The 26,423-nt window shown below is 37.8% G+C and overlaps 1 protein-coding gene across 2 annotated transcripts in view; it reads left to right on the top strand.

Annotated features, from left to right (window-relative positions):
- dhx38 (DEAH (Asp-Glu-Ala-His) box polypeptide 38) overlaps window positions 1-17,322 on the top strand; it is a 30,711-nt gene extending 13,389 nt beyond the window's left edge. For both annotated transcript variants that reach the window (XM_079866831.1, XM_079866832.1), the window contains exons 17-27: window positions 1,841-1,957; window positions 2,038-2,145; window positions 2,232-2,344; window positions 7,570-7,778; window positions 9,448-9,602; window positions 9,701-9,856; window positions 10,747-10,881; window positions 10,975-11,100; window positions 13,216-13,311; window positions 13,406-13,527; window positions 16,114-17,322. In XM_079866831.1, coding sequence (XP_079722957.1) covers window positions 1,841-1,957; window positions 2,038-2,145; window positions 2,232-2,344; window positions 7,570-7,778; window positions 9,448-9,602; window positions 9,701-9,856; window positions 10,747-10,881; window positions 10,975-11,100; window positions 13,216-13,311; window positions 13,406-13,527; window positions 16,114-16,195 — 1,419 coding nt within the window. In that variant the 3' untranslated portion in view covers window positions 16,196-17,322. The remainder of the gene's footprint in view (window positions 1-1,840; window positions 1,958-2,037; window positions 2,146-2,231; window positions 2,345-7,569; window positions 7,779-9,447; window positions 9,603-9,700; window positions 9,857-10,746; window positions 10,882-10,974; window positions 11,101-13,215; window positions 13,312-13,405; window positions 13,528-16,113) is intronic.
- Window positions 17,323-26,423: the final 9,101 nt, after the last annotated feature.

The following is a 26,423-nucleotide window of genomic DNA, read 5'->3' as shown; positions in this document are numbered from 1 at the left end:
TTACTTGCCTCAAACTTTTGAACGGTAGTGTGTCACGGTTTCCACAAAAATATGACGCAGCACAACTATTTTCAACACTGATAATGTTATTTCTTGAGCATCAAATCAGCATATTATAATGATTTCTGAAGAATCATATGACACTGAAGACTGGAGTAATGATGCTGAAAATTCAGCTTTTTCGTCATAGGAATAAATTAATTTTTAAAATATATTTAAATAGAAAAGTTATTTTATAATATTTCACAATATTACTGCAGCCTTAGTGAGCATTATAGATTTGAAAGTTAAAAAGACAAAAAAATAAATAAATCTTATTCACACACATGCACGCACACACACACACACACACACACACACACACACACACACACACACACACACACACACACACACACACACACACACACACACACACACACACACACACACACACACATATACACATATATATATATATATATATATATATATATATATATATATATATACACACACACAGTCAAACCAAAAAGTATTCAGACACCAGATATAATTTTTGATATTGTTTTATTAGTGGGTGCAGGACACTATAGTTCATTATGTAAGTGAGGATTGCAAAATAATGTAAACTGTTACATATTATACCCAAAAATTCTTAATACAGTGACTACCAGTAAAATGTATAAATATTTGGGACCAAAAAAGTATTCAGACACTGTGACCTGACCATGTTTTGCTTAAAGGGGGGGTGAAATGCTCATTTTCACTCAATCTCCTGTTAATCTTGAGTACCTATAGAGTAGTATTGCATCCTTCATATCTCCAAAAAGTCTTTAGTTTTATTATATTTATAACAGAAAAGATAGGCTGTACCGAGTCTTTCCGGAAAAAACCGAGCGTCTGGAGGCGGGCCGTGTGGGCGAAAGCAGAGCCATAGAGAGAATCCGTCGATCTGGGCTTTGTTTATAAAACATTCATCGTCGAAATGCAGGGAACAAACAGCATCCACTGTTCCTAACGCTGGGTTCTTTGGTAAGCTTTCCCTCACATCCAAAAACACACTTTGGAGACACTATGCAGCGCTGCTGATGATTTCCTGTTGAAGCGTGTTGATGTGCGCGGTCTCGCTCTCCTCTAGTCGACGTGTGCGCGGCCGCGCTTTTCCGGGAGAAATGCTCATATAAGGAGTTCCACTCTGGTCTACGTCATTAGATCCACGGTCGAAAAAAAAACAGCCGAAACTTGTACCAACCCGGAAGTAAGATTTTCGGCACAGAAATTCTCCGTTATTCGTCCAAAATATTTTTTAAAAACTTTGGCCATGTTAAGCATGAGAATCCATCTCTTTAACACTGTAAACAACTCTGAATACATGAAACACCATTGTACCCCCCCTTTAAGTGTTTTTTCTTTAATTGCTAATGCGACCACAGACTGAACACAATTAAGCATTGCTTCATAATTGGTTGACCTAAATTGGTATTATCTAATTGTGTACTTAAATATAACAGCTGACAGATATTCAACCAAATGTATTTGTCAGACACTCAAACAGACGCATGGACAAAACCAGTGAAATATCAACTGTTTTGATAACTCAAAGTTCTTGTCATATTTTATGAACATTTTCTAAACTTTAACGATTAAACTGTAATAATGTGAGAAATGTTTTAGGTGTCTGAATACATTTTGGTTTGAATATATATATATATATATGCCAGAAAAAACTGAAATATGCAAGAAATATACAGATTTCTTGGAATATAAGAAGTGTGAGGTTAGTTCGAAATAGTGTTTGGTAAGTTTGTGCTGTCTAATGATGCATCGTATAACACACATGATGTCTGTGTTCCTGCAGGTGACATCAGATCAGATTGTGGAGCGATTGGAGGATCTAGAGAACGCTCCGGCTCTGGCAGTGCTGCCCATCTACTCCCAGCTGCCCTCAGACCTGCAGGCCAAGATCTTCCAGAAGGTAAACATCTGTCTCTGTTGGAAACTTGAAGATCCTGATCATGAGACGTTTGTGAACTAAACCTGTGTGTTTACGGACAGGCTCCTGATGGAGTGAGGAAGTGTATTGTTGCTACAAACATCGCTGAGACGTCTCTGACAGTGGACGGCATCATGTTTGTAGTGGATTCTGGTTACTGCAAACTGAAGGTAAATTAAACTGCTATGAATGACCAGTCTTTAATAGAGGAGTTGCACATCTGATGCTAACAGAAGTATTACTTTGTGTTGTTTAGGTGTTCAACCCTCGCATTGGCATGGATGCGCTGCAGGTGTACCCCATCAGTCAAGCCAATGCAAACCAGCGGGCTGGCAGAGCCGGCAGAACAGGCCCAGGACAGTGTTACAGGTAAGATCAGTCAGTGCCTCCCTCAATGCCCAACATCAAAAACATCATATGTGACCCTGGATCACAAAACCAGTCACATGTCGCACGGGTATATTTGTGGCAATAGCCAACAATACATTGAATGGGTCAAAATGATCGATTTTTCTTTTATGCCAAAAATCATTTGGATATTAAGTAAAGATAATTTTCCATCAAGATATTTTGTAAATTTCCTACCGGAAATATATAAAACATTTATTTTTGTGAGTGGATGCAGCAAAAGCGTGAACATAAATGGACAACTTTAAAGGTGATTTTCTCAATGTTTCGATTTTTTTGCACCCTCAGATTCCAGATTTTCAAATAGTTGTTTCTCGGCCAAATATCGTCCTATCCTAACAAACTATACATCTATGGAAAGCTTTCAGATGATGTATACATCTACATTTTTTAAAAAAAAAAGACCAATGTGACTGGTTTTGTGGTCCAGGGTCACATAAATATACTTGTTTATCCATATTTAGACACAATGAATCACTTGCTCAAAAGTTGACTGTCCTTGTGCAATGAGGCAAAAAGATTTATGACAATGACTTTCTCATTTCAATGATTTCACCATGATTTTGTCATTGTATGTTCTAGGGGTGTAACGGTACGCAAAAATCACGGTTCGGTACGTACCTCGGTTTTAAAGTCACGGTTCGGTTTATTTTCGGTACAGTAAGGAAAAGAAATTAAACTGCAGGTTGTTTATTACTATGAACTTTTTTAACAATTTGTTTACACTTTTTTAAACACTTTTTAATATAATAAAATATATATAAAATAAAAAAAAGAATAAGAAATAAAATACTGCTGCAAAGTTCTCCACTAAATAAAATACTCTGTCTCAAACCAATATCACATAATAAATTTAATGAAAAATATAAATAAATAACTATGATTACAGTTTAGCATTACCAATCCCAGCTTGTAGGCCTGCTCATATTTAAAAATTAAGACTGGGAAAAAAAATGAACTTTAATTGCACAATTTGCTGTAATTAATTGCAATTCCTCCAAGCTTGTAATCATCAATAATTAAACTTATAATCACCTAATTAAATGAAACACCGGGGAAAAAAAGGAACAGAAAATAGCCCTATATTAAAATAATATTAAACATATATATCAATGTATTATTATTTTTCAATAATCAATCAACAATCAATTTAAGATTTTTTTTTTCTTTTTCTTTTTTTTTTTACTAATTATCAAAATAAAATATATTCCTACAAAGCTATTATTACCAGAGCATGTGATCAGAGCAGGTCATTTTACCATTGTTGCCAGCATGACTATACCAGCTCAGCAAACAGAAGTCTACTACTGAGAAATTTCACCTTATTTGAGCGGACTTTGCTTTTCCAGTGCGTGATCGGTACATGATTGGAGTGTTTGGGCCGTTAACGACAGAGCAGAACGCGCAGCGCAAACACGGAGTAGAACATTGAACATTGAGCAGAGAGCGCAGCGCACAGACCATGGCGCAGACACACACACACACACGGAACGGAGAGTGCGGCGGCGCACACGGAGCGGAAAAGCTTTTTTTCGCCCTGCAGTCGATTTCATTGGTTTAGGTTACAGTGACGACGGGTAAAACTGGTAAACCTTTAGAATCAGCTGCAGGGCGGGATTTGCGCTGAACGCGGGGACTTCCGCCACTTAATATGTTCGTGTGGAAACAAAATATTGCATTTGGTCATTCGGTACACACGTGCACCGAACCGAAAGCCCTGTACCGAAACGGTTCGGTACGAATACACGTACCGTTACACCCCTAGTATGTTCTACTTTTTAGGTATGACCAGATTCATTTTTGATTTGCAAACAATTATTTGCCATCACGGGGATAAATTCCATTTTAAAATATATTCAGATAGATAACAATTATTTTGAATTGTAATAATATTTCACAATATTACAGTTTTTCAGCATTTTTAATCAAAAAATGCATTAAGAATATAATTTTTTTTTTATTATTCCAAAGTTTTGACCGATAGTGTATTTTACTACAAAAATAAAATATAAAATGCTGTGCAGTGCCTTTTTGTTATTTCAAAAGACAGAGATGCTTCAAAGCAGGCTGGAAATTGACGTCGTGCTGAAATGGAAGTAGCGACAGATCTTTTCTTCAATATTGTGTTGTACATTTGAGTGTAACATTATCGAAAAAGAAAAAATGTAGGGCGGGACTTGGTTCTATGCAATGGTTGGTGATTGGATTTTGAGATGTGGGCATGTAAAAGTGGAGGCAGATGAATGTGGGCTTGTCAGGGGCTTAAGCACATCAACTGATTGGAGAAGTCACACCAGAGAGATTCACCAGAGAGAAAGTCTGTCATTTCACCAGACGATCGACAATATTAACATAATTTGATGAAAAATTACAAGGTCAAAAAAAAACAAACGTGCACGGATAAATATTTATTTCATTCTGACTTTAAGGTGAGACAGAGTTGAGTGATGAATCAGTTTTTTTTGTTCCAGTACATTGAAACGAATCATCCAAAGGAAGTGAATCATTGAGGTGTCTCTGTGGTGTTAATACACACTCTCTTTGCTAATACAGGCAGATGTGACAACAGTGTGTTCATGAGGTTTATTCTTTTTTTTTTTGCTCACTCTTTTCTGAAACCTCTATCAGTGAGGCTGGGTGACTGCAGGAGGGGGACGGGACGGTAATCTTAAGAGGATTTAATAGTTTATTTTTTGTTTACACCTCTGAGGATTTGATACAAAGGCTCCTGTGGGCTTTTTTGACTGACCTTTTTCAAATCTGCACAGCCCCAAAGATGCGATGACACACTGTCTCGCTGTTTCACTGTCACACAAGGGATTGTTGTGCCTCCCTGTGAGTGTTTCTGGTTGCATGTGAAAGTGTGTGGCTCATGTCGGATTAGTTGCATGCATCCTTTACCAAACATCTGTGCATCAAGAATCAATTCTGTTCAGCCAGACGCTTTGTAATGTGGCCAAGAGCTGTGTGTGTGATGAATGCATAACTCAAAAGCTCTGGCTGTGATTGCGGCACAAGAGCCAGAAGGACAGATATACATAAATGCATACGCTGTACTACAGAGCTTCCCAGAGTTCCTTCTTCACGCCATCTTCTGAGGGATTACCGATGTTGTTGAATAGTTTTCTCAGATCTGTCTCTATGGAGCAGCAAGGAGAGCTGTGATATTTTAAGATCCTCAGAGGTAGCTTGGAAATGACTCATTGTTAAGAGCTTCCCTCTAGCTCTTCTAAAGGTTGGAGGTAGAAAACTTTTTCATTAATGTGCTGCATGCATATGTCACGTATACGTCTTTATTTGGACCTTTTGCACTGAATGTTCTATTGAATGATCTATCTCACCCGATTCTCTTTATTTTATTCCATGACTTTTGCATGGTATTTAATTAATCAAACTGGTGCAGTGAAGCAAATCACTGCCAGTCAAAACATATTTAATATATAAATATCTCAGAGGTTTTTGGACCAATGAGATTTCACTGTGGGCGGAGCTACCTAGATCAACGCAACGGCACTAAAATTGTCTTGCAGTGTCACTTGCTGCGGTTGGAACTGGTAATGATTAGCTCAAATGACGCTTACTTTGCCTACTTACACTATGCCCTAATAGTATGAACTGTTTTTGAGGTGAAAAATACATACTTTTGAGTGTGTAGCAGAAGAGTAGGCAATTGCGTCTTTAACAGACCGTAAAGAAGATTTTTAGCTGAAACCGTGGTCTTTGGTGATTCGTATAATGCAAGTCAATGGATACCGTCACTTTAAGAGTCAAAAAACACATAGGCTACAGGCAAGACAAAATCAATACCCGTGGCTCCTGGAGTCCTGATGATACATTGTGGTCTTATGAAGCGTAACGATCAGTCTGTGCAAGAAACTGAACATTATTTAAAACCGTATATGCATATCTCATGCACATGCACATCTCAATATGTATACCATTTGGGATGTGCAATATGTATACCATTTGGGATGTGCAATATGTATACCATTGGGGATGTGCAATATGTATACCATCGGGGATGTGCAATACGTATACCATCGGGGATGTGCAATATGTATACCATTGGGGATGTGCAATACGTATACCATTGGGGATGTGCAATATGTATACCATTGGGGATGTGCAATACGTATACCATTGGGGATGTGCAATATGTATACCATCGGGGATGTGCAATATGTATACCATTGGGGATGTGCAATACGTATACCATCGGGGATGTGCAATACGTATACCATTGGGGATGTGCAATACGTATACCATCGGGGATGTGCAATATGTATACCATTGGGGATGTGCAATACGGATACCATCGGGGATGTCCAATATGTATACCATTGGGGACGTGCAATATGGGAGCTGTAATAAATAACGATTGTAATTTTTAAAACTGCCAATGAAAGGTATTAATGTGCCTACTATATACGTACCTGTCTAATGTATATGAGAACATGTTTTGTGAGAGGATGTGTTGAGAGACGTTTATTCTTTGTATTTTGTATTTTGTGTTGTCTTTGTAAAAACTGCGGAATGGACAGAGTCCAAAACAAATTTCCCTTCGGGACAATAAAGTATATCTTAAATCTTAAATATTACCTGTAATCCACAGCCTCAGCAAACGGTCCTAAACACGTTCACGGGAGTCAAGCGCAAGCTTCTTGTTGCATAATGACGTATACTGAGAAAAATTTTGAAAATAGTTACTCTAGTCTTATATAGGCATATTTTAGTGTTATTTTAGTAGTGTTTATATACTATTGTAGTATTAGTAATATTTTTAATTCGCTGAAATTTCATCTGTAATTTTAATTTATTGTAAGTTTTTATTGTCAATTTTATTGTTATTATTTTTTTAATATTTCTATTTAGTTTTAGTTAGTTTTTATTTCAGTTTTAGGAAATTTAGTACTTTAACTTAAAAAAAAAAAAAGTTCCCTTGGCAAGTTTAAGTTTAATTGACCAAGGAAAACTGCGAGTCTAGTTATGGTTTTGGAAATCTAACTGATCCATCTCTTTTCATATCCAAATATTACGCAGGGCTCTCTGCAGTGTGTTAGCACCCTAACAAGGAATACACTGGATTTTTCGCTCGCCACTGTATCACATTGTGTCGGGGTGGGACATTTTATAATGTTTACAGAAAATGAATGGATCTTTCTTTCCATTGTGTTTGTTCACTTCAGGTTATACACTCAGAGTGCCTACAAGAATGAAATGCTCACCACCACTATCCCAGAGATCCAGCGCACTAACCTGGCCAATGTTGTGCTGCTGCTCAAGTCACTGGGAGTGCAAGACCTTCTGCTCTTCCACTTCATGGATCCCCCACCTGAAGACAACATGCTAAACTCCATGTACCAGCTGTGGATCTTGGGAGCTCTTGACAACACAGGTGAGACCGCTGAGACCACTTTTTAGTTTTTTTGTTCCTTTTGGCAGTTTTTTATCATAAGGAACAGTAGAGAGTGAATCAGGTCTTTAGAGTTGAACTGTGTGAACTGTTAGATGATATCAGGAATGATCAAATAACGTCAGGATTAAGGGTACATTTATAACGTAGTAGTTTTTTCCAGTCAAAAAGTCTTCAGTTTGCCGTGGAAGGTCACATCCATAATGGGAAACCATTATGTTTATTCTACAAAACTGTATTTTTAATTTATTTTTTTTAATAAATTTGTTCAATTGCAGTGTACATGATATTGAGCTTTTAAAAATACTTTTATTTTGGACGTTGTTTAAAGCAGCGTTTCTCAACCTGCGGGTCGTGACCCAAAAGTGGGTTGCAAAATGGCTTTGAGTGGGTCGTGAAGTGCGTAGTCTAAGAAACAACAACGGCAAACGTAATTCTCAATGTTTTTCTGATGCGAAACGTTTATTTTGAAAGACGTGCATGAAAGCTGTTGACTCTTCTGTCAGACGCAGTTTAAGTGAAGAGTGCCTGAGAAAAACGTGCTGACCTGATTCAGTATCTGCTGTCAGATGAGATGATGTCAGGAATCATCTTATTTTTGTAACTTGTCACAAAATTAAAAGTCTCTCACCTCAGAAAACAAACTTTCCTGAGCTTAAAATCACTTCACAATATCCTATTTCTTTTACTGCGTTATAGTTTATGGGAGGCACTTCCAGTTTTGGTGAAGTTCCACTCAAAAAGACTGAAACAAATCATTTCAAATCATAAAGTTGCGCTACAAATAATCCTCATCCATCAGTTTGACTGAAAGAGCTGTAAAATTTCTAGAGAATACCGTAACGCTTGGTATTTTAATGTGATGTGGTATAAGAATATCTAGGCAAGAGCTCTTTTCAAACGCTGCATTTTTCCCCCATTTATTTTCTTTTTTCTTTTGTATTCTCCTGTAACAGGTTTGTTCATGGTTATCTGAACAAGCATGAAAAACATTGTTCAAACCCTTTCCAAGAAAGATCTTTAAAGCTTATTTGTATTTTACAAAATTATCTTTAAAATACAGTATCCTGAAAAAGGGGACTTTTCTTTTTTTTTTTTGCTGAGTATATATTCACTCGCCAGTGTTTGGATATATCAGTGTTTAAAGATAACGGATGGTAGTGACATTATTTTTATTTTAGGAAAAAATCTCTCGAGTGTAACTTGCATTCTAGTTGAGTAGACTTAAGCTTGTGAAGTGCTGCAGTGAAGTATTAAGGTCTTACGCAAAGTTCAGCTGTAGCAACTGAAGTAAAACTGTCTGTGTGACCAGAGAGGGATCTCAATCTCATTTCCTGCGTATCTCTCAGGGGTTTGTGGGGGATTTGACTATGTGGAGCGCTTTTCCCTCTAGCTCTCGTCTCGTGTTAACAGCAGATTATTTCTGATTAAGGCTTACCTGCCCAAATATCTTCTCTGCTTTTCACGGCGCTCTCTCACTAATCTTCTTAGTCTGTCATGTAATCTTTGAAATCTGAGCTTCTGAAAAGTTTGATCAGAATCTCAAAGTGGAGTCATTTTCCCACCATCAGCACTTTGGAAAGAGGTGCTTTCTAATCCCTTTTGACTTTTGCCTGTATTTGAGGATGCTTTCTTCTCGTCTCTGTCTCAGGCGCTCTGACGCCCACCGGGCGGCTCATGGTGGAGTTTCCTCTGGATCCGGCTTTGTCCAAAATGCTGATCGTGTCATGTGACATGGCCTGCAGCGCTGACATTCTTATCATCGTCTCCATGTTGTCAGTGCCATCCATCTTCTACAGACCAAAGGTACGTTATAGGCTCTTTACTACAACCTACTTACAAGCAAATGTGCTGGACATGCGGGTTCAGTTTTCGAAGTGCTCAAACTGCCGTTACTCGTCTAGGGTCGAGAGGAGGAGAGTGACCAGGTGAGAGAGAAGTTCTCAGTGCCTGAGAGTGATCACCTGACCTACCTCAACGTTTACCTGCAGTGGAAGAACAACAATTACTCCAGCATCTGGTGTAACGATCACTTCATCCACACCAAAGCCATGCGTAAGGTATGTCAACCTGAGGCGTCACTCTCAACCAGTCAGATTCATGAATTCCATGACATGTTATTTAAAATTTCCCCTGAAGTACACTTATAATAGTCAAAATGGATTTGCATGAAAAATGGTCAAAGTCTTTGACCATTACAGCTAATGTGCATATTCTTTGCTGCTGTACCTTTAAGACTTCTATGTAAATATTCTCTTTGCATGGGAAATGAGTTGTAATATAAGTTGCCTCTGTCCCATCTTGAAGTTCTTTCTTTCATACATTCATTATTTATTTAATCAAGGACAATGCACATTAATAATACATATGATTAATGCAAAATGTGCCGGATTTAGCCCTGCAGGTTCATTTATAAAGGTTTAAATTTATAATACATAAATATATATATCTTTAGTGTAATAATTTAATGTATATATATATATATATATATATATATGTATATTTATGTATATATATATATATATATATATATATATATATATATATATATATATATACATATACATATACATATACATATACATATATATATATATATATATATATATATATATATATATATATATATATATATCTTTAGTGTAGTAAATTAATGTATTATAAATGTAAACCTTTATAAATGTGTATAAATATAAATATTCACTATTAATATTGTAATCAACCAAAATTTCTAAATGCCAATCGTAAGATCTGACTTAAATAAGGAACTTTTCTAATGTTGAGATCCTTCTGAAGAATATTCACAGATGTTATTTAATTGCTTTTTTTAAATATGTATGTCAATCTAACAGGTTTAACTGTACATTTTCTTTGAAAGTTTTAGTGCAAAATTAAGCATGCTTTTTCTTTTATTAGATATTGCACTAAATAATGTGTGTGTGCGTCACAGGTGCGTGAGGTCCGATCTCAGCTCAAAGACATCATGGTGCAGCAGAAAATGAACCTGATTTCCAGCGGCTCTGACTGGGATGTGATCAGGAAGTGCATCTGTGCTGCGTACTTTCACCAGGCTGCTAAATTAAAGGTTCACAGCTACTCCGCATTTTTGGCAATGCAATGATTCAATTTCATCAAGTAACACCTGAAGTGTCTTCATGCCTTGTATTTGTGTGTTTAGGGAATAGGAGAGTATGTGAATGTGAGAACTGGGATGCCCTGCCATCTGCACCCCACCAGCGCTCTGTTCGGGATGGGTTACACCCCTGACTACATCATCTACCATGAACTGGTCATGACCACAAAGGTACTTCTTCCTAGCCTGACTACGTCAGACTTCCTACTTCCGCTAATTTCATTTCGCTCCTGTAGTCAGTCTGAGATAGCAGCGTATCTTTCAGTTTTCCACCGGCCTGAAAACAGCCGGGCCAATCAACGAACAGAGGGCGGGCTGAGAGCCGTGACGTAGACGCTGATTGTACCGTGGTGGATGCGTACTTGCGTAGATTTACTTCACATAATCTGCAAAAGTCGTTCACAACCATGTTCACTCCGGTATTTCGTTCAATGGTTTAGTTTTTGCATCATACATGTGTTTACAGTGGAAGTTAGATGCGGCTGAGCATGCGCATAACACACGCCATAACCAAACGTTATGTGATTGGCTTACGGGTAACCAATGATTTTAAACTTCAGACAAGCGCCCCCCCGCGAGAGAGAAAACACTTCTCTATTATGCTATTCCAGACTCTCTCTACGAAGCAAAGTGAAGTAGCAGAGTCTGGTATTACCAGGCTAACTTCTTCCTCCTCAGCCCTTCAATGTGAAGTGACATAAGTTAGTATGAGACGCTTATATAGGTGATGCAAATTTGAATTTAGCTTCCTTTATTTTCCTCAGATTATTTCCTGTCGGTTTGTATTTATCTGTTGTATTTATAAACTATTTGTATTTATGGTTACACTTTATTTGAAGGTGTCCTTGTTTCAGTGCAATTATACTTTTAAGTACTGAGTAATATTAAATAACAACATGTACTTTAAGGTTAGGATGAGGGTTTTGTTTAGGGTTAGTTGCATGTAATTATGCATAATTAATAGTTATTACTATAGTGAATACATGTAGCATGTGTAACAAGGACACTGTAAAATAAAGTGTTAAATAATAAATAATTTTGAGACTGCAGAAGTCACTAAAAGTTGCATTTTTAATTAGAGGAAACCATTTGAAACAACATTTGTTGTGTTGAGCTCTTTCAATTACTTTACTGTAATTAGTGCTGTCAATCAGTACAAAAGAAATTACTAATTAATCACACATTAATCTGTAATTAATCGTGATTAATAAAAACTAACATTAAAGTTTTTTACATCATTTTTGTACTGTAATAATTTCACGTTTAATCTCCAAATTAACGTAGAAAAACATAAAGACAGTAGCCTATATTTTAAATATTTGTTTTTATGAAAGAAGGCCAGTATCACAGATACCCATACCGCTACTGATGGCTCTATGAAATTAACAACAATTTTAGCCATTGATTATAGGCATTCAGCATTACAGTTGAATTGATTTATTAGGCTTTAAATAATATAACAACTTTTAATTTAAGTGAACTTAAAACAATCTTCACATAAACCCATTATAATAAATGTCACATTTCCCTGTGATCTTTAACATATCAGGGCTCAATTTTTTCTGTTGGCCCAGTCAGACTGGTTCAGATTTTTACTAGCCTAGTCAAAATGCTCAAAGTTATTGTTTTCGTTGTTTTGACCCATGTAACCTTGTAAAACAGTGCTTTAAGATTTCCAGGTAGTCTAACTGGTAGGATATATACAGAAATTGAATAAAGTTATCAAACACTTCACAGTCTTCACTGCATAAATTATAAATTAAATATAGATTAATCCTTCTTAAAGCCACAAATGTTATTCAGTCAAGAGCAGTGGGTGAATTCATTTCTCTGTCTTTTGTTCTTTGATTATCCTTGATAACAGACATCAGCAGGTTTATTAGGCTGCTGTCACTTTAAGACCTGACACACATCATGCAAATCTGATACACATTTTCTCATAACTCTTTACGTTCATTTAAGACTTAATTTAACTCATTTAAGACTGTGCTTGCGAGGATACTCGACAAAACGAGCATTTTGGCATAATTGTTTGCAATACATGGTAATAAACATGTTAAATACATGCTTTTTAGGGATTAAGATGTATTGAATTGAATGAATCAATTTAACATTTTGAATCGATTTGTTAACAGGCCGAATAACTGATTTGCAGAAACTTCCATACTCTAAAAAAAAAAATCTTCATGATATTCACTATAATCAAATATTATTCAGTATATTGTGAATATTATATCCCAGTGCCCCGGTGAAGAGTGATGACACGCATGTGTGTTTGTGTTTCAGGAGTACATGCAGTGTGTGACGGCAGTGGACGGCGAGTGGCTGGCTGAGCTTGGGCCCATGTTCTACAGTATCAAACATGCAAACAAGAGCAGACAGGTGAGGAACATCCTTCCTCAATATCTCAGATTCAACACTGACAGTACATATTCGCCTCTGTTTTGGTCTCGCTCACTTCTGGTCCCTCTTCCAGGAGAACCGAAGGAGAGCCAAGGAGGAGATCAGCATCATGGAGGAGGAGATGTCCCTTGCACAACAACAGATCCTGGCACGGAAAGAGGAGCAGGACAGGAAGAACAACCTGGGCAGCGTCAGGTACTTTAGCAATCACAAATACTGCTGTCACTCAGGGTTTAGAGTCACTTCCTGCTCACACTCATGAAATCTGAATCATCCTATTTAGTAGGAAGCCATCAAACGGCTGCCGTGCTGAAATACTAATGTCGCAATTTTTGGGAAGACTATTATCCCCCTCACACCCTCCTCATCCCTTTCCTCACCTAGCGTCTCCTTGTCTTCTCCATGATGAGCTTTTCTCACCTCCCGTCTCCACAGGAGAGAAAAAGAAATAATATTGACTCCTGCCTGACCCCCATTACTGTAGCAATTTAAATTGTACCGCCTCGGACGGGGAAGAGAGAGACAGACGCTAATTTTTCAAACTAATCCGGGAAATTAATTTTACACACACCTGTCAGCTCCACAAAAGCTGGAAATGTGTCCTGTAAAATAACACTTCATTAATTAATCAGGACTTTTTATCTCTGTATCAAAGCCTTCGGCTGACTGTCCGCTTGATGGACGTCCTGACAATAATCACATTAAAAGTGGGGATTAGACTTTTGATTTGCATGATGGGGAGATGGATAATTAAGGTGCCGGCCTCCCTCTTGGGTTCTGACGCCTTCATGGGGTTTTAAATAAGCTGATAGGAAAACACCGTCTGATCTAAGATGAGATCACAGCTCATCTCGTCTCACCTGACCTGAATCTCCCGGACCCACAGGTCACTTAGAGGACATTTTACATTTCATCTAAAGAAAATGCTTTGAAAATCAGTGCCATATCCACCTTACTTTCCAATGCCGAAATAAGCTAGTTTTTGGGTAACACTTTACAGTAAGGTTCATTAGTTAACTACATTAATTAGCATGGACTAATAATGAACTGCACTTATATAGCATTTATTAATCTTTGTTAATGTTAATTTCAACATTTACTAATAATTTATTAAAAACTTGTTAACATTAGTTAATGCACTGTGAACTAACATGAACAAACAATGAACAGCTTTATTTTAATTAACTAACATTAACAAAGATGAACAAATACAGTAACAGATGTATTGCTCATGGTTAGTTCATGTTAGTTAATACATTAACTAATGAACATTATTGTAAAGTGTTACCAGTTTTTGTGAATGTGCAAGGCTTTTGATTCGTTAGCCACTATAGGGAAATAAAAAGAAGAGTAAAAAGTGCAGTAACGGTTAAAACTGTTCGCGCTACAAACTAGTGTGTTTATAATTAAGACAATACATTAAAATAATATGGTAAGAAATACTAGTTTGCTGTATCAAGCAGCATAACAAGCACATAATTAAAAATAGGTAACACTTTATTTTACAGTGTCCTTGTTACATGTACTTACCATAGTAATAACTGTAAATTATGCATAATTACAATCCTAATCCTACCCTAACCCTATAGTAAGGACATGCAGTTGCTTAATATTACTCAATACTTGTACACTGTAACAATGACACCTTAAATTAAAGTGTAACCAAAAAATATATAATGCAATGCAATACAATGCTGATTGAGAGATGGACATATAAAAAAGCCTGATGGATCATATTTGATACTCACATTTTAACACGATTTTACAAAAAAATGATGTATGGATAATCAGGTAAGCATAAGTTGCTTAGGTCCAGTAAGTGTTCATCTTGAAATATTACTAACAATATAAAAGTTGTTCTTACGTTTACTTTATAAAAATGATCAAAGATTTCACAGCAAAAAGACACGTTTTTCAGAATGATACTAAAAGTCCTTTTACTAGCTAAAAAAGTATAAAATATCAATCAGATGACACAAGGCATGTAGTAGATTGTGTACAACAGATTTTACAGCAAAGTTTAGAAGCCTTCGAAATTTGTGTATCAAATATGATTAATTCAAACTCAAATCTCACCTTGCACACTGAGTCGACTGAAATTTTCGCTCGTTAAAAAATCGGCACGACCTCACGTTGTGTCAATCACGTTTACACACTGCCTCTGAAATGTTTGTCCGTTGTAAAAAAAAATCGGATCGGGTTCAATTTTCTGCGTTTTTCGTAGCAGGCGTTTTGACAAATCAGAGCAATTCAGTGACGAATTCGAAAAAAACGTGTATGAAAATTTCGGATTCAGTGTGCAAGGACCTTTAGATTTGAAGGAGGGATTCATGCAATATTAATGATGTCTTAATAATAATGTCTAAATTCAATTGCGAATTGTGGCAGAGAGTGTAAATGGTAATCAGAGGTTGTAAAAATCTAGTTAATTGGAATGTTTGATTAAATAAAGGTCTAAAATGGCTAAATGTTGAGCATCAGAAAGTGAACTGATGGAGGTGTGAGTGTGTGGAGCTGGAGGGTCACGGCCTGATGGATGTGTGTGAGGAGGAGAGCTGCTGTAATTAAAGATGATACATGGCCCTGTCAGCTACATCAGACCCGTGTCCCGCAGGTCCCCACAGACACAAACTGGCCTTTCCTCGCTGTCTATTCTTCTCATTTAACCTTAGAGCAAATCGCACAACTTCTGATGCATGGCACATTTACAGTCACATACACAACCTTTCTATTTAAATCAACATCTTGTAATAAAAATGTCTTTTCATCTTTTTCAATCAGGTCGATCAAGATCTGCACCCCAGGAAGAAAAGAAGAAGCGCCTATGACGCCAAAACGGACACCGGCCCGATTTGGCTTGTAGTATCAATAGTTTCACCCGCATAATATTGCAAATATGATGTTATTATGTTCAGTTGCTGTTTTCAGTGCAATTTTTTTTAATATGATCATCATAGTGTTTGTCGCATGCAGCCTCCAGGTTTGGCCAGCAGTAGGAGCAATTGTATAAGGAGAAAATTTCCAGTCATCATCTCTTCCTCTCAGACAAAATTTATTTATTTTTTTGTTTCTTTTGGACTGTCTGGACTCAGACGAAAAAAATAAAAAATAAAATAAAGGTGGATGCTTGCACTGTTGCACAGCACCTGATCTTACATTGATTCAATTCTTAAATTCAAAAACATCGTCATTCTTAGTTTTGAAGGCACTCGAACTAAAGAAAACAATCTTTATTTGACATTATAAGTATACTTAGCCCAACAACAGGGTGGTTTTTTTTATGTTTGAAGTGTTTGTAGAAAACAGCCGCCAAATTTATTCATGTGCTTCTGTAATATTCACTTTACCCTGGAATTGTAATTCGCATCCTCTCATATTTCGGCTTGTGAAATGCAGCAGTTGTATCATTCTTTCAGAGAACACAGAGCGTCCATGAATATTAACTTCCTGTACTTTGATAGGTTAATCCCCTGTGGATGAAGCACGTCTTTGTTATTCTGACAAAAAAACATTGCTAGAATATTTCATCATACTGCTAGAATCAACACTGACCAGGCGGCGGTCAAACCCTGTGTCGTCTTTGATGCAATTGGGCTGCAAGTCATTGAGCAGATCTACTGTGTACTGACAGAGATAACAGGCCTGGGCTGAGAATCCACAAAAAACACATGATCAACTGCTTTCCACTGAGGGTCATTTCGCTTGCTTTCTGATTTTTAGGCCTCTGCTGTTCTGTTTGTATTTCCGGAAGCTTTGAAATAGTTTGTTGAACTTCATTAGTGTACAGCATATCTGTATATTGTGTTCCTTTCTTCTTCCTTTTTTTTTTTTTTGTATGATTTAGATATGCAGAAGTCAAAACATGTCTAGACTCTGGCAAATTATGTTTTCGCTGGAAAATAGGAATAACCATATTTTTGAAAATGTAAAATTCATTCTGTGATTCAATTTTATGGTTTTATCTTCAAGATTAAAGAAGTGAACACAGTGGCACTTTGTAATGTGGTAATTGGATCACTGCACTTTAATACATTTGCACAAAACTTTGTCAAACATTGCATGAAAAAACAGAAAACTGGTCTCATCGCTTTCGCTTGTCGGAGAAAGTGTTAACGGCAGTATTAACTGATGGCGATATCTATGGTCTTTTTAAAAACTGTTTCCCGCCATTGACGGAATTTTCTTCTATGATTTCACTGTTATGCGGTAGGGGGCGCTAATACGCAACAATCCGTATTAAAACACATGTAAAGAAAAAGCAGAAACAAGCGATAAAAGCATTGCTTATGCACGTTGTAGTCTTTGAAAGAAAAGAAAAAACAGCTTTTTCTTCAAAATGTTGCTTTTTTATGATATATGAATTGATAAAAATCACTATCTTATCTAGTTATCATTTAGAAACAATTAATCATGAAAATAATCATGCTAATTTATTGCTTACAAAGGATACGAACGCTTTCATTTGTTAATACTGAAAATTTAAATTACTAGGGATTGAAAAGTTTCCTCTGAAAATATGACAAACGGCACCTCTAATGAACAATCCAGTCAGTGCAGTATTATCAGTGGGACACCTGAAGTTGCCCAGCATGGCACATTTTGGATGACTCCCTGATTTAAAACACATGATCCATATCATCAGTTATTCGTCTTCATAGACACCATAAGACAAAGGTGTCAATCCTTCCACATTTCTGCAGACTTGAGCTTCTATCCTAATTAAACACACAAGAGATTTCTGTTGAAGGTCGCTAGGATTACTTCAATTACAGGGAGGTGTGTCGAGTTAAACTCTGCAGACGCGGCCTTACAGCGCCATAACCCCATAATCCGAGCAATGCTGGGAAACTGAGTTATTACCAGTGCTCGAAGTGGGCCTGTGTTGTTCCGAATTCTGACCCCCACTATATCATTTCAATCCGAGGGGCGGGATAAACGGCTGTCTTTCAAATTCCCTCTGCACGCAATAGGACAGCGCTTCAACCAACCAGAGCGTTTTCCCAACAGCGGAGCTAACTTAGTTGATAGATTCAACTTTTGAATCTGGCCGGCAAAACTACGAACACATCTTCCTTTTTTAAGAATGACTTAAGTGCCGTTCTTTGCTCTTTTCTCTAAGAAAAACTTAACTCCAAGTCCTCCAGAGTCGCGGCCAAAGCCGATTCGAAAGACTGTTCTCCAGCAGCAGCAACTCTTCTTTGTTTTCAAGTAGCAGGGAACCGTCGCAACTCTGTAGTTAAGCCCGCCCCGCCTACTCTATACACAATGTGATTGGCCTGACACAATTTAGGTTTTTACAGCTCTAAAGTCAATGGAGAGTTGCTAGACTACCCTGGCTGCAAACTACATTTTCCTGCCGCTAGGGTGCGTCTAGATTTCTAGGCTAGATCAAAACCTGATAAACACGAAGAAGCAGAAACAAGCGATAGAAGCATAGTGAGCTAACGCAATCATCCAACAATAAAGCATAAAATAAAACTGCCTAATGTTACCAGATGAAATGTCTTTAACAAAATATGATTTTTGTTCAAAATTATTATTATTATTTTTTTTTTATGAAACTTACCCATATTAAAGAGTTGAAGCTCCCGCAGGAATGCATTTTTATGGCATTTTCAACAGGAGAAAAAGCTTTTAAAAAGCTTTTTTTTTTCAAAGACCAACCTAAAAAAAAATGGGATTTTTTTTTTTCTTCGATGGGAGCACATTAGTAACACTTCTGCGGATATTGTGCATCATAGCAACTAACGCTCTCAAGCTAGAACACGGTCTCATGAAAGTGCGTATCTATAGCACGAATGATATTTCTCGTATCATTTATACGCCAAAACGAGTTTTTGCGTTCAAATGATACGCACTGTAACCCTTGGGTAGGATTAGGGGTGAGGAGGGCGTGCATATTACACGCCATAAAGTGCGTATCATATGTACGCAAAAACTCATTTTGGCGTATAAATGATACGAGAAATATCATTCGTTCTATAGATACGCACTTTCATGACTAAAAACACTTTGCTGGACACCTTTATCAAAATATTGTATATATCGCTGGGTGATATAACAATCAAGCAGAGGTGATTTTTTGCAAATCGCTTAATGTGAGTGTACTAGGTATCCGAGTAAGGTTGGATATAGCCTGCTTATATAGTTATTGTATACTTTGTTATTAATTATTAATACGTTAATTAATTTGAGTTATTCGTATGTTCAATGTTCAGTAATGAAATCACATTGCAGTATTTATTATAAATGATGTAGGTAGGCTATCCATGCACATCATTCTTTTTTTTTTATTATTATTCATGCACCATTTTTTGCAGTCTCTTCTCTTCTCTTCTCTTCTCTTCTCTTCTCTTCTCTTCTCTTCTCTTCTCTTCTCTTCTCTTCTCTTCTCTTCTCTTCTCTTCTCTTCTCTTCTCTTCTCTTCTCTTCTCTTCTCTTCTCTTCTCTTCTCTTCTCTTCTCTTCTCTTCTCTTCTCTTCTCTTCTGAGGGCGGGGCAACCTGTCACTCACATGAGATCATCACCAATAGCAAACCACAACCATCCAATCAACCTGTCGAGTCCCGCCCTACATTTTTCTCTTTTGAGAAGCCATTTCACTTGGATACATTATACCTCACAATAAGAAAGACTATCGCAAATTCGTTTCATACCGACTTTAACGTGAATGCACTGAATGTGTTTGGGTAAGGTTGGATATACAGTTCGTTATTAATTATTAATTTGAGTAATTAATTCACATTTTCAGTTTATATTGTTACAGTTATGGTTAGGCACTGATGAACATTTCAATTTTGGCCCTAAGTTCAGTGATAAACAATGCTTGTTGTTCAGATTCTCTTTTAGTTCCTGCAGATGATCTTTGCTGCAGAATAAAATGAGTGGGAACAGTTCATAACTCTCCCAGAGCGGTCAAGCTGTCTTCAGGCTACATTAACTTTGGTCAGTGAAAACACTGACACCTGCAGGGCTGATCTGAGAACAGCAGTGGACTGAACTGTGCTCATAACTGAAGCACTGAGCTCTCTGTAACCTCTATAAACATGCTTTCATAAGATTTGCTGCTATCCTTTGATCAAAAATTTATTTTAAGTGTCATAAGTTATTTTCCTATTAATTGGTGTTTTTTTTCCTTTCCAATTACAGCTGATATTCCAGAGTGCAGTAAAATACCCGGTGAGCTCAAAGAGAAGCCGAAAGATCAACTCTGTATCACTATTAGTGTGATCTCACCAGACAGACTTCCCAGAATTCAATTATTCACCACAGCCAGGGGACATTTAATCAGACATCCATCAGGCAGAGGTGAGGTAATACACTCTGATTATAATTATGATTGATGACCCTGTGTGAGAAAATGTCCTTCGATTCAGAGTGTTTGGCTTTTTATGCATTTTGCAAGGAATTATCATGAACAACACAAGAGGAGCATAATAGGTTACATATTACATGATGTTAACCGATTATAATGTTTGTTTTAAGGCTAGACACTACAGACAGAACCATTGTTTTTTTTTTTTTCTTGTTTTGTAAAGAAATTTTACAAAACAAATCATAGTTTAATACTACCTGTTGTTTGAGTTTTAGGTCATTGTTTAAAGAGTGTTATGTTATGTCATGTTATGTCATGTTATGGTAGAATGACTTGATTTGAGACACGTACCCCCGGTTTCACAGACAAGGTTTAAGCCAGTCCCAGACTAAAATCTGTTTTAACTGAAAGCATTTTGCACTGATGTATCTTAAAACATGTCAGTGCCATTGTTTTGTCTCAAAATGCACATCAGTAAACGTTGTACCGATTTAGTATCTGCGCTCAGATGAGAATGAGATGTTGTCAGGCTATATGTCAGTCTCATTATTCTATCGTTATTTTCATAACTTGTTACGAAATAAATTGTCTCACCTCAGAAAAAACAACTTTCCTGTCCTGTCAGTCAGACGTTATACTGTCCTTGTAGCGCGCACTCTTCAATTGCACGCGCAAAATGCAGCGGCGCGCGCTGTATCACTTCAGGCAAAAGAAACTACGAGCATATACACTCACCTAAAGGATTATTAGGAACACCTGTTCAATTTCTCATTAATGCAATTATCTAATCAACCAATCACATGGCAGTTGCTTCAATGCATTTAGGGGTGTGGTCCTGGTCAAGACAATCTCCTGAACTCCAAACTGAATGTCAGAATGGGAAAGAAAGGTGATTTAAGCAATTTTGAGCGTGGCATGGTTGTTGGTGCCAGACGGGCCGGTCTGAGTATTTCACAATCTGCTCAGTTACTGGGATTTTAACGCACAACCATTTCTAGGGTTTACAAAGAATGGTGTGAAAAGGGAAAAACATCCAGTATGCGGCAGTCCTGTGGGCGAAAATGCCTTGTTGATGCTAGAGGTCAGAGGAGAATGGGCCGACTGATTCAAGCTGATAGAAGAGCAACTTTGACTGAAATAACCCCTCGTTACAACCGAGGTATGCAGCAAAACATTTGTGAAGCCACAACACGCACAACCTTGAGGCGGATGGGCTACAACAGCAGAAGACCCCACCGGGTACCACTCATCTCCACTACAAATAGGAAAAAGAGGCTACAATTTGCACAAGCTCACCAAAATTGGACAGTTGAAGACTGGAAAAATGTTGCCTGGTCTGATGAGTCTCGATTTCTGTTGAGACATTCAGATGGTAGAGTCAGAATTTGGCGTAAACAGAATGAGAACATGGATCCATCATGCCTTGTTACCACTGTGCAGGCTGGTGGTGATGGTGTAATGGTGTGGGGGATGTTTTCTTGGCACACTTTAGGCCCCTTAGTGCCAATTGGGCATCGTTTAAATGCCACGGCCTACCTGAGCATTGTTTCTGACCATGTCCATCCCTTTATGACCACCATGTACCCATCCTCTGATGGCTACTTCCAGCAGGATAATGCACCATGTCACAAAGCTCGAATCATTTCAAATTGGTTTCTTGAACATGTCAATGAGTTCACTGTACTAAAATGGCCCCCACAGTCACCAGATCTCAACCCAATAGAGCATCTTTGGGATGTGGTGGAATGGGAGCTTCGTGCCCTGGATGTGCATCCCACAAATCTCCATCAACTGCAAGATGCTATCCTATCAATATGGGCCAACATTTCTAAAGAATGCTTTCAGCACCTTGTTGAATCAATGCCACGTAGAATTAAGGCAGTTCTGAAGGCGAAAGGGGGTCAAACACAGTATTAGTATGGTGTTCCTAATAATCCTTTAGGTGAGTGTACACTATATTGCCAAAGGTGTTGGTACGTCTGCCTTTACATGCACATGAAGTTTAATGACATACCGTTCTTAATCCGTAGGGTTTCATATGGAGTTGGCCCACCCTTTGCAGCTATCACAGCTTCAACTCTTCTGGGAAGGCTTTCGGAGTGTGTTTATGGGAATTTTTTACCATTCTTCTAGAAGCGCATTTGTGAGGTCAGACTCTTTATGGACTGGTCAAGGTCTTTATGGACCTTGCTTTGTGCACTGGTGCGCAGTCATGTTGGAACAGGAACATCCCCAAACTGTTCCCACAATGTTGGGAGCATGAAATTGTCCAACATGTCTTTGTATGCTGAAGCAGATGAGTTCCCTTCACTGGACCAATGGGGCCAAGCCCACCCCTGAAAAACAGCCCCACACCATAATCCCCCCTCCACCAAACTTTACACTTGGCAAAATGCAGTCAGGCAAGTACTTTTCTCCTGGCAACCGCCAAACCCAGACTCGTCCATCGGATTGCCAGACAGAGAAGCGTGATTCGTCACTCCAGAGAACACGTCTCCACTGATCTTGAGTCCAGTGGCGGCGTGCTTTACACCACTGCATCCCTCGCTTTGCATTGCACTTGGTGATGTAAGGCTTGGATGCAGCTGCTCGGCCATGAAAACCCATGCCATGAAGCTCTCTACGCACTGTTCTTGAGCTAATCTGAAGGCCACACGATGTTTGGAGGTCTATAGCTATTGACTCTGCAGAAAGTTGGTGACTTCTGCGCACTGAGCGCCTCAGCATGCGCTGACCCCGCTCTGTGATTTTACATGGCCTACCACTTCGTGGCTGAGTAGCTGTTGTTACCAATTGCTTCCTATTTGTTATAATACCACTAACAGTTGACCGTGGAATATTTAGTAGTGAGGAAATTTCACGAATGGACTTATTGCACAGGTGGCAACCTATCACGGTACCACGGTATTGGCAATATAGTGTGTGTGTGTGTGTGTATATATATATATACACTTGATGACCATGGGAAAAACGTGGGTCCCATGGCCATACCAGTTGAGAACCACTGTCCTAGCATTAAAAAAAAAAAAAAAAAAAACAAAAAAAAACACTAATCAACTGAGTAAGATTGGAGATATCTGTTAGTTAAAAATTTTAACCTATTTCCCCTGAAAATAAACCGAGTTTATAGTATTTTAGTGTTTTTAGCAATGAAATAATAGACAGACCACCATATACTATTTTTCTCTCCCCTCTCATGATGGTCTCAGGGAGAGGCTCCCCTCACCCTCTTTAATGAGGCAAATCTCTGATATTGGCTGACATTTTAAAATCCTCTTCCTGAATGGCAGTGCCAGCAGTCATCTTTACAAGAGATTTCAGCTGAAGGTCTTTGTGATGATGGAGTGAATTATAATGGCCTTGGTGTCTGTGCGAAGAGGAGCCAGTGGCTTAAGAGTAAAACCTCACCTCACAGATGAGCTCTGGGATCCCAAGGTGCTTTGGGTCTTGAAGCCTGTTCATTTTACAAAGGGGTTTAGACCAGATGTCCTCCGCTCTGCTCTGAGATTTAGGGTGACTGAAGAGTGAAGGATCATGTCATGTATTTGTCAACAAAGAGAAAAGCAATAAATAGTGACTCTCCACTCAGATTTTCAATGGGAAAGCCTAATGCCTAAAACATTCAGTTCTGCTTTGTTAACTGACACAGGCAGTTTCAAACAAAGACGCAGATCTTCCAGCAATGCTCGGTAGTGGTGTTTTGTTCCTGAATGAATCAATGGCTGTATCCGAAAACTAAGGGGCTGTTTACACGACACTGTTTTCGACTAAAAACCTAAGGGATACGTTTACAAGACAACGATATGCTTAAAACTGAGGCTTTTCCTTTGAGTTTTTCGCTTACAGACGACACCATTGTCAAAACGATCTCCATTCACACGGATCCGCTAAAGCGACTAAAAACGCTGTATTGAAAACAATGTTGTCATGCACATGCATATTACATGTTCAATCTATAGTTGCCATCTAATGGCCAGTAGAATACAACGTTTTTAGTCATTTTCACGGATCCGTGTGAATGGAGATCGTTTTGACAATGGTGTCGTCTGTACGCGAAAAACTCAAAGGAAAAACGTCTCCATTTTAAGCATATCGTTGTCGTGTAAACGTACCCTTAGGCAGCTGACTTGTTGCCTCGCTGCCAATGACTTTACAGGCAGCGTTTGCGCACAAAGGTTTGTCACGAAACTGATTTTGGACAGATTTATGAGGCAGTGTAACAGTTTAATGATCTACAGCAAAATATTTTTTTATTTTGTTGGTGAGAGTTTTGGTGATAACTAAGAGAATATTTAATTACTACAATAGTAATTACATGTTGCAAATTACATCAAAAGTGGAAAAAGTTGGTTTAGGTCAAAAACATACATTTACACACAAACTGACCACCAATCGCAACTTTCAGACACCATCTTTATTTTTCAACTGTCACAGAATGGAAAGCACAGGATTATGGGAAATCAAAGTCAGAAAAGGATACATCTATGCTGGCTTCAAAAATCGATCAAATGAAGGTATCTCAAGAGACTTGAAGTGAAACTAAGATTGCATTCGGACATGCTTTGATGCCTTCTTACCTTGGAATGCGTCCTCCGAAGGCAGCATTTGTCAGTTTTTCCAGATGCAACTAATGTTATTGAACAAGTCGGATTGGAGTGAATGATTCAAAGACTTACTCATTGCTATTTGTCGCCATCTATTGGCGTAACAATGTAACTTGCTGAAAAATCCTCGCTATGCAGACTGACAGGCCTAGTCTGAAATCGAATACTCTGAGTAGGTACTTCTTTTAAATAAACTAACCTCACGACCGTTATATGTTCTATATAGTGCGATTGTAATCCGGATTTAAAACATTCATCATCATATTGCGTTTGACCGCCATTAACAAATCCATTCCCGTGGCCTCACTTTAGAATCTCACCGGAAGTAGTAGGTCATGTTTTGTTTATGATTACTGAGAATTTGGACATAATAGGCCTACTCTTTTCATATAGGCTACTGTTTTCAGTAGGGAAATATGCATATTCAGATGCAGCCACCGTATGTCTGAATAAATAATGTAGGCTGCACTCAAAAAATTGAGGATTTACTTGTAAATTTCACAAATAATTACAAAGAAATGACAAGTAACACATTAGATTAAATGTGTTTTTTTTTAAGTAGAAAGCCTGAAATAGCATTTTCTTGAAAACCCTACTCCAATAATCTTTGTTTACCAGTTCAAAATATCTTTTTTTTTTTTTTTTTTTTTTTTTTTTTTTAGTGTATACAAGTGATTCAAATTGAAAAGTCCTATATTGGATAAAATATTGTGTAAATAAGATATTATTAATAAAGTTGAAGTACCTTCAGCCCTTATTTAAAATATGTAAATATGTCACGTTACCTAATTGGAATAATCATAAATGAGTCGTCTATAATGCTGCATGAATAAAGTCGCATTATTTCCTTTTCTTTTTTTGGAACACAACCTACTCATAGATGAGCTTGAAAATGGGATGCGTGTAGATCAACAGTACTACACAAATGCATATGACCCGCTTTTTATTTACGCTATTGTTCAGTCCTTCCTCATTATTTACGACATAATCACAACCTTGTTTTGCATGCGATTATGGTTGTGTAGCTTCAGGGCACGAATGTGTTTGTGAAGTCTGTTTCACAAGATTTGGCCTTAAACACAGTGCACAGGGAAATCCGGAGTATTAATAACATTTATTGGTGTCCCATTAGTTTCTACAGGCACCTTTAGTGTTGGATATTGACTGTTGCCT

This window comes from Squalius cephalus, assembly GCF_949319135.1.
Source record: "Squalius cephalus genome assembly, chromosome: 3".
Lineage (NCBI taxonomy): Eukaryota > Metazoa > Chordata > Actinopteri > Cypriniformes > Leuciscidae > Squalius > Squalius cephalus.
This window is presented reverse-complemented; position numbering and strand designations above follow the sequence as displayed.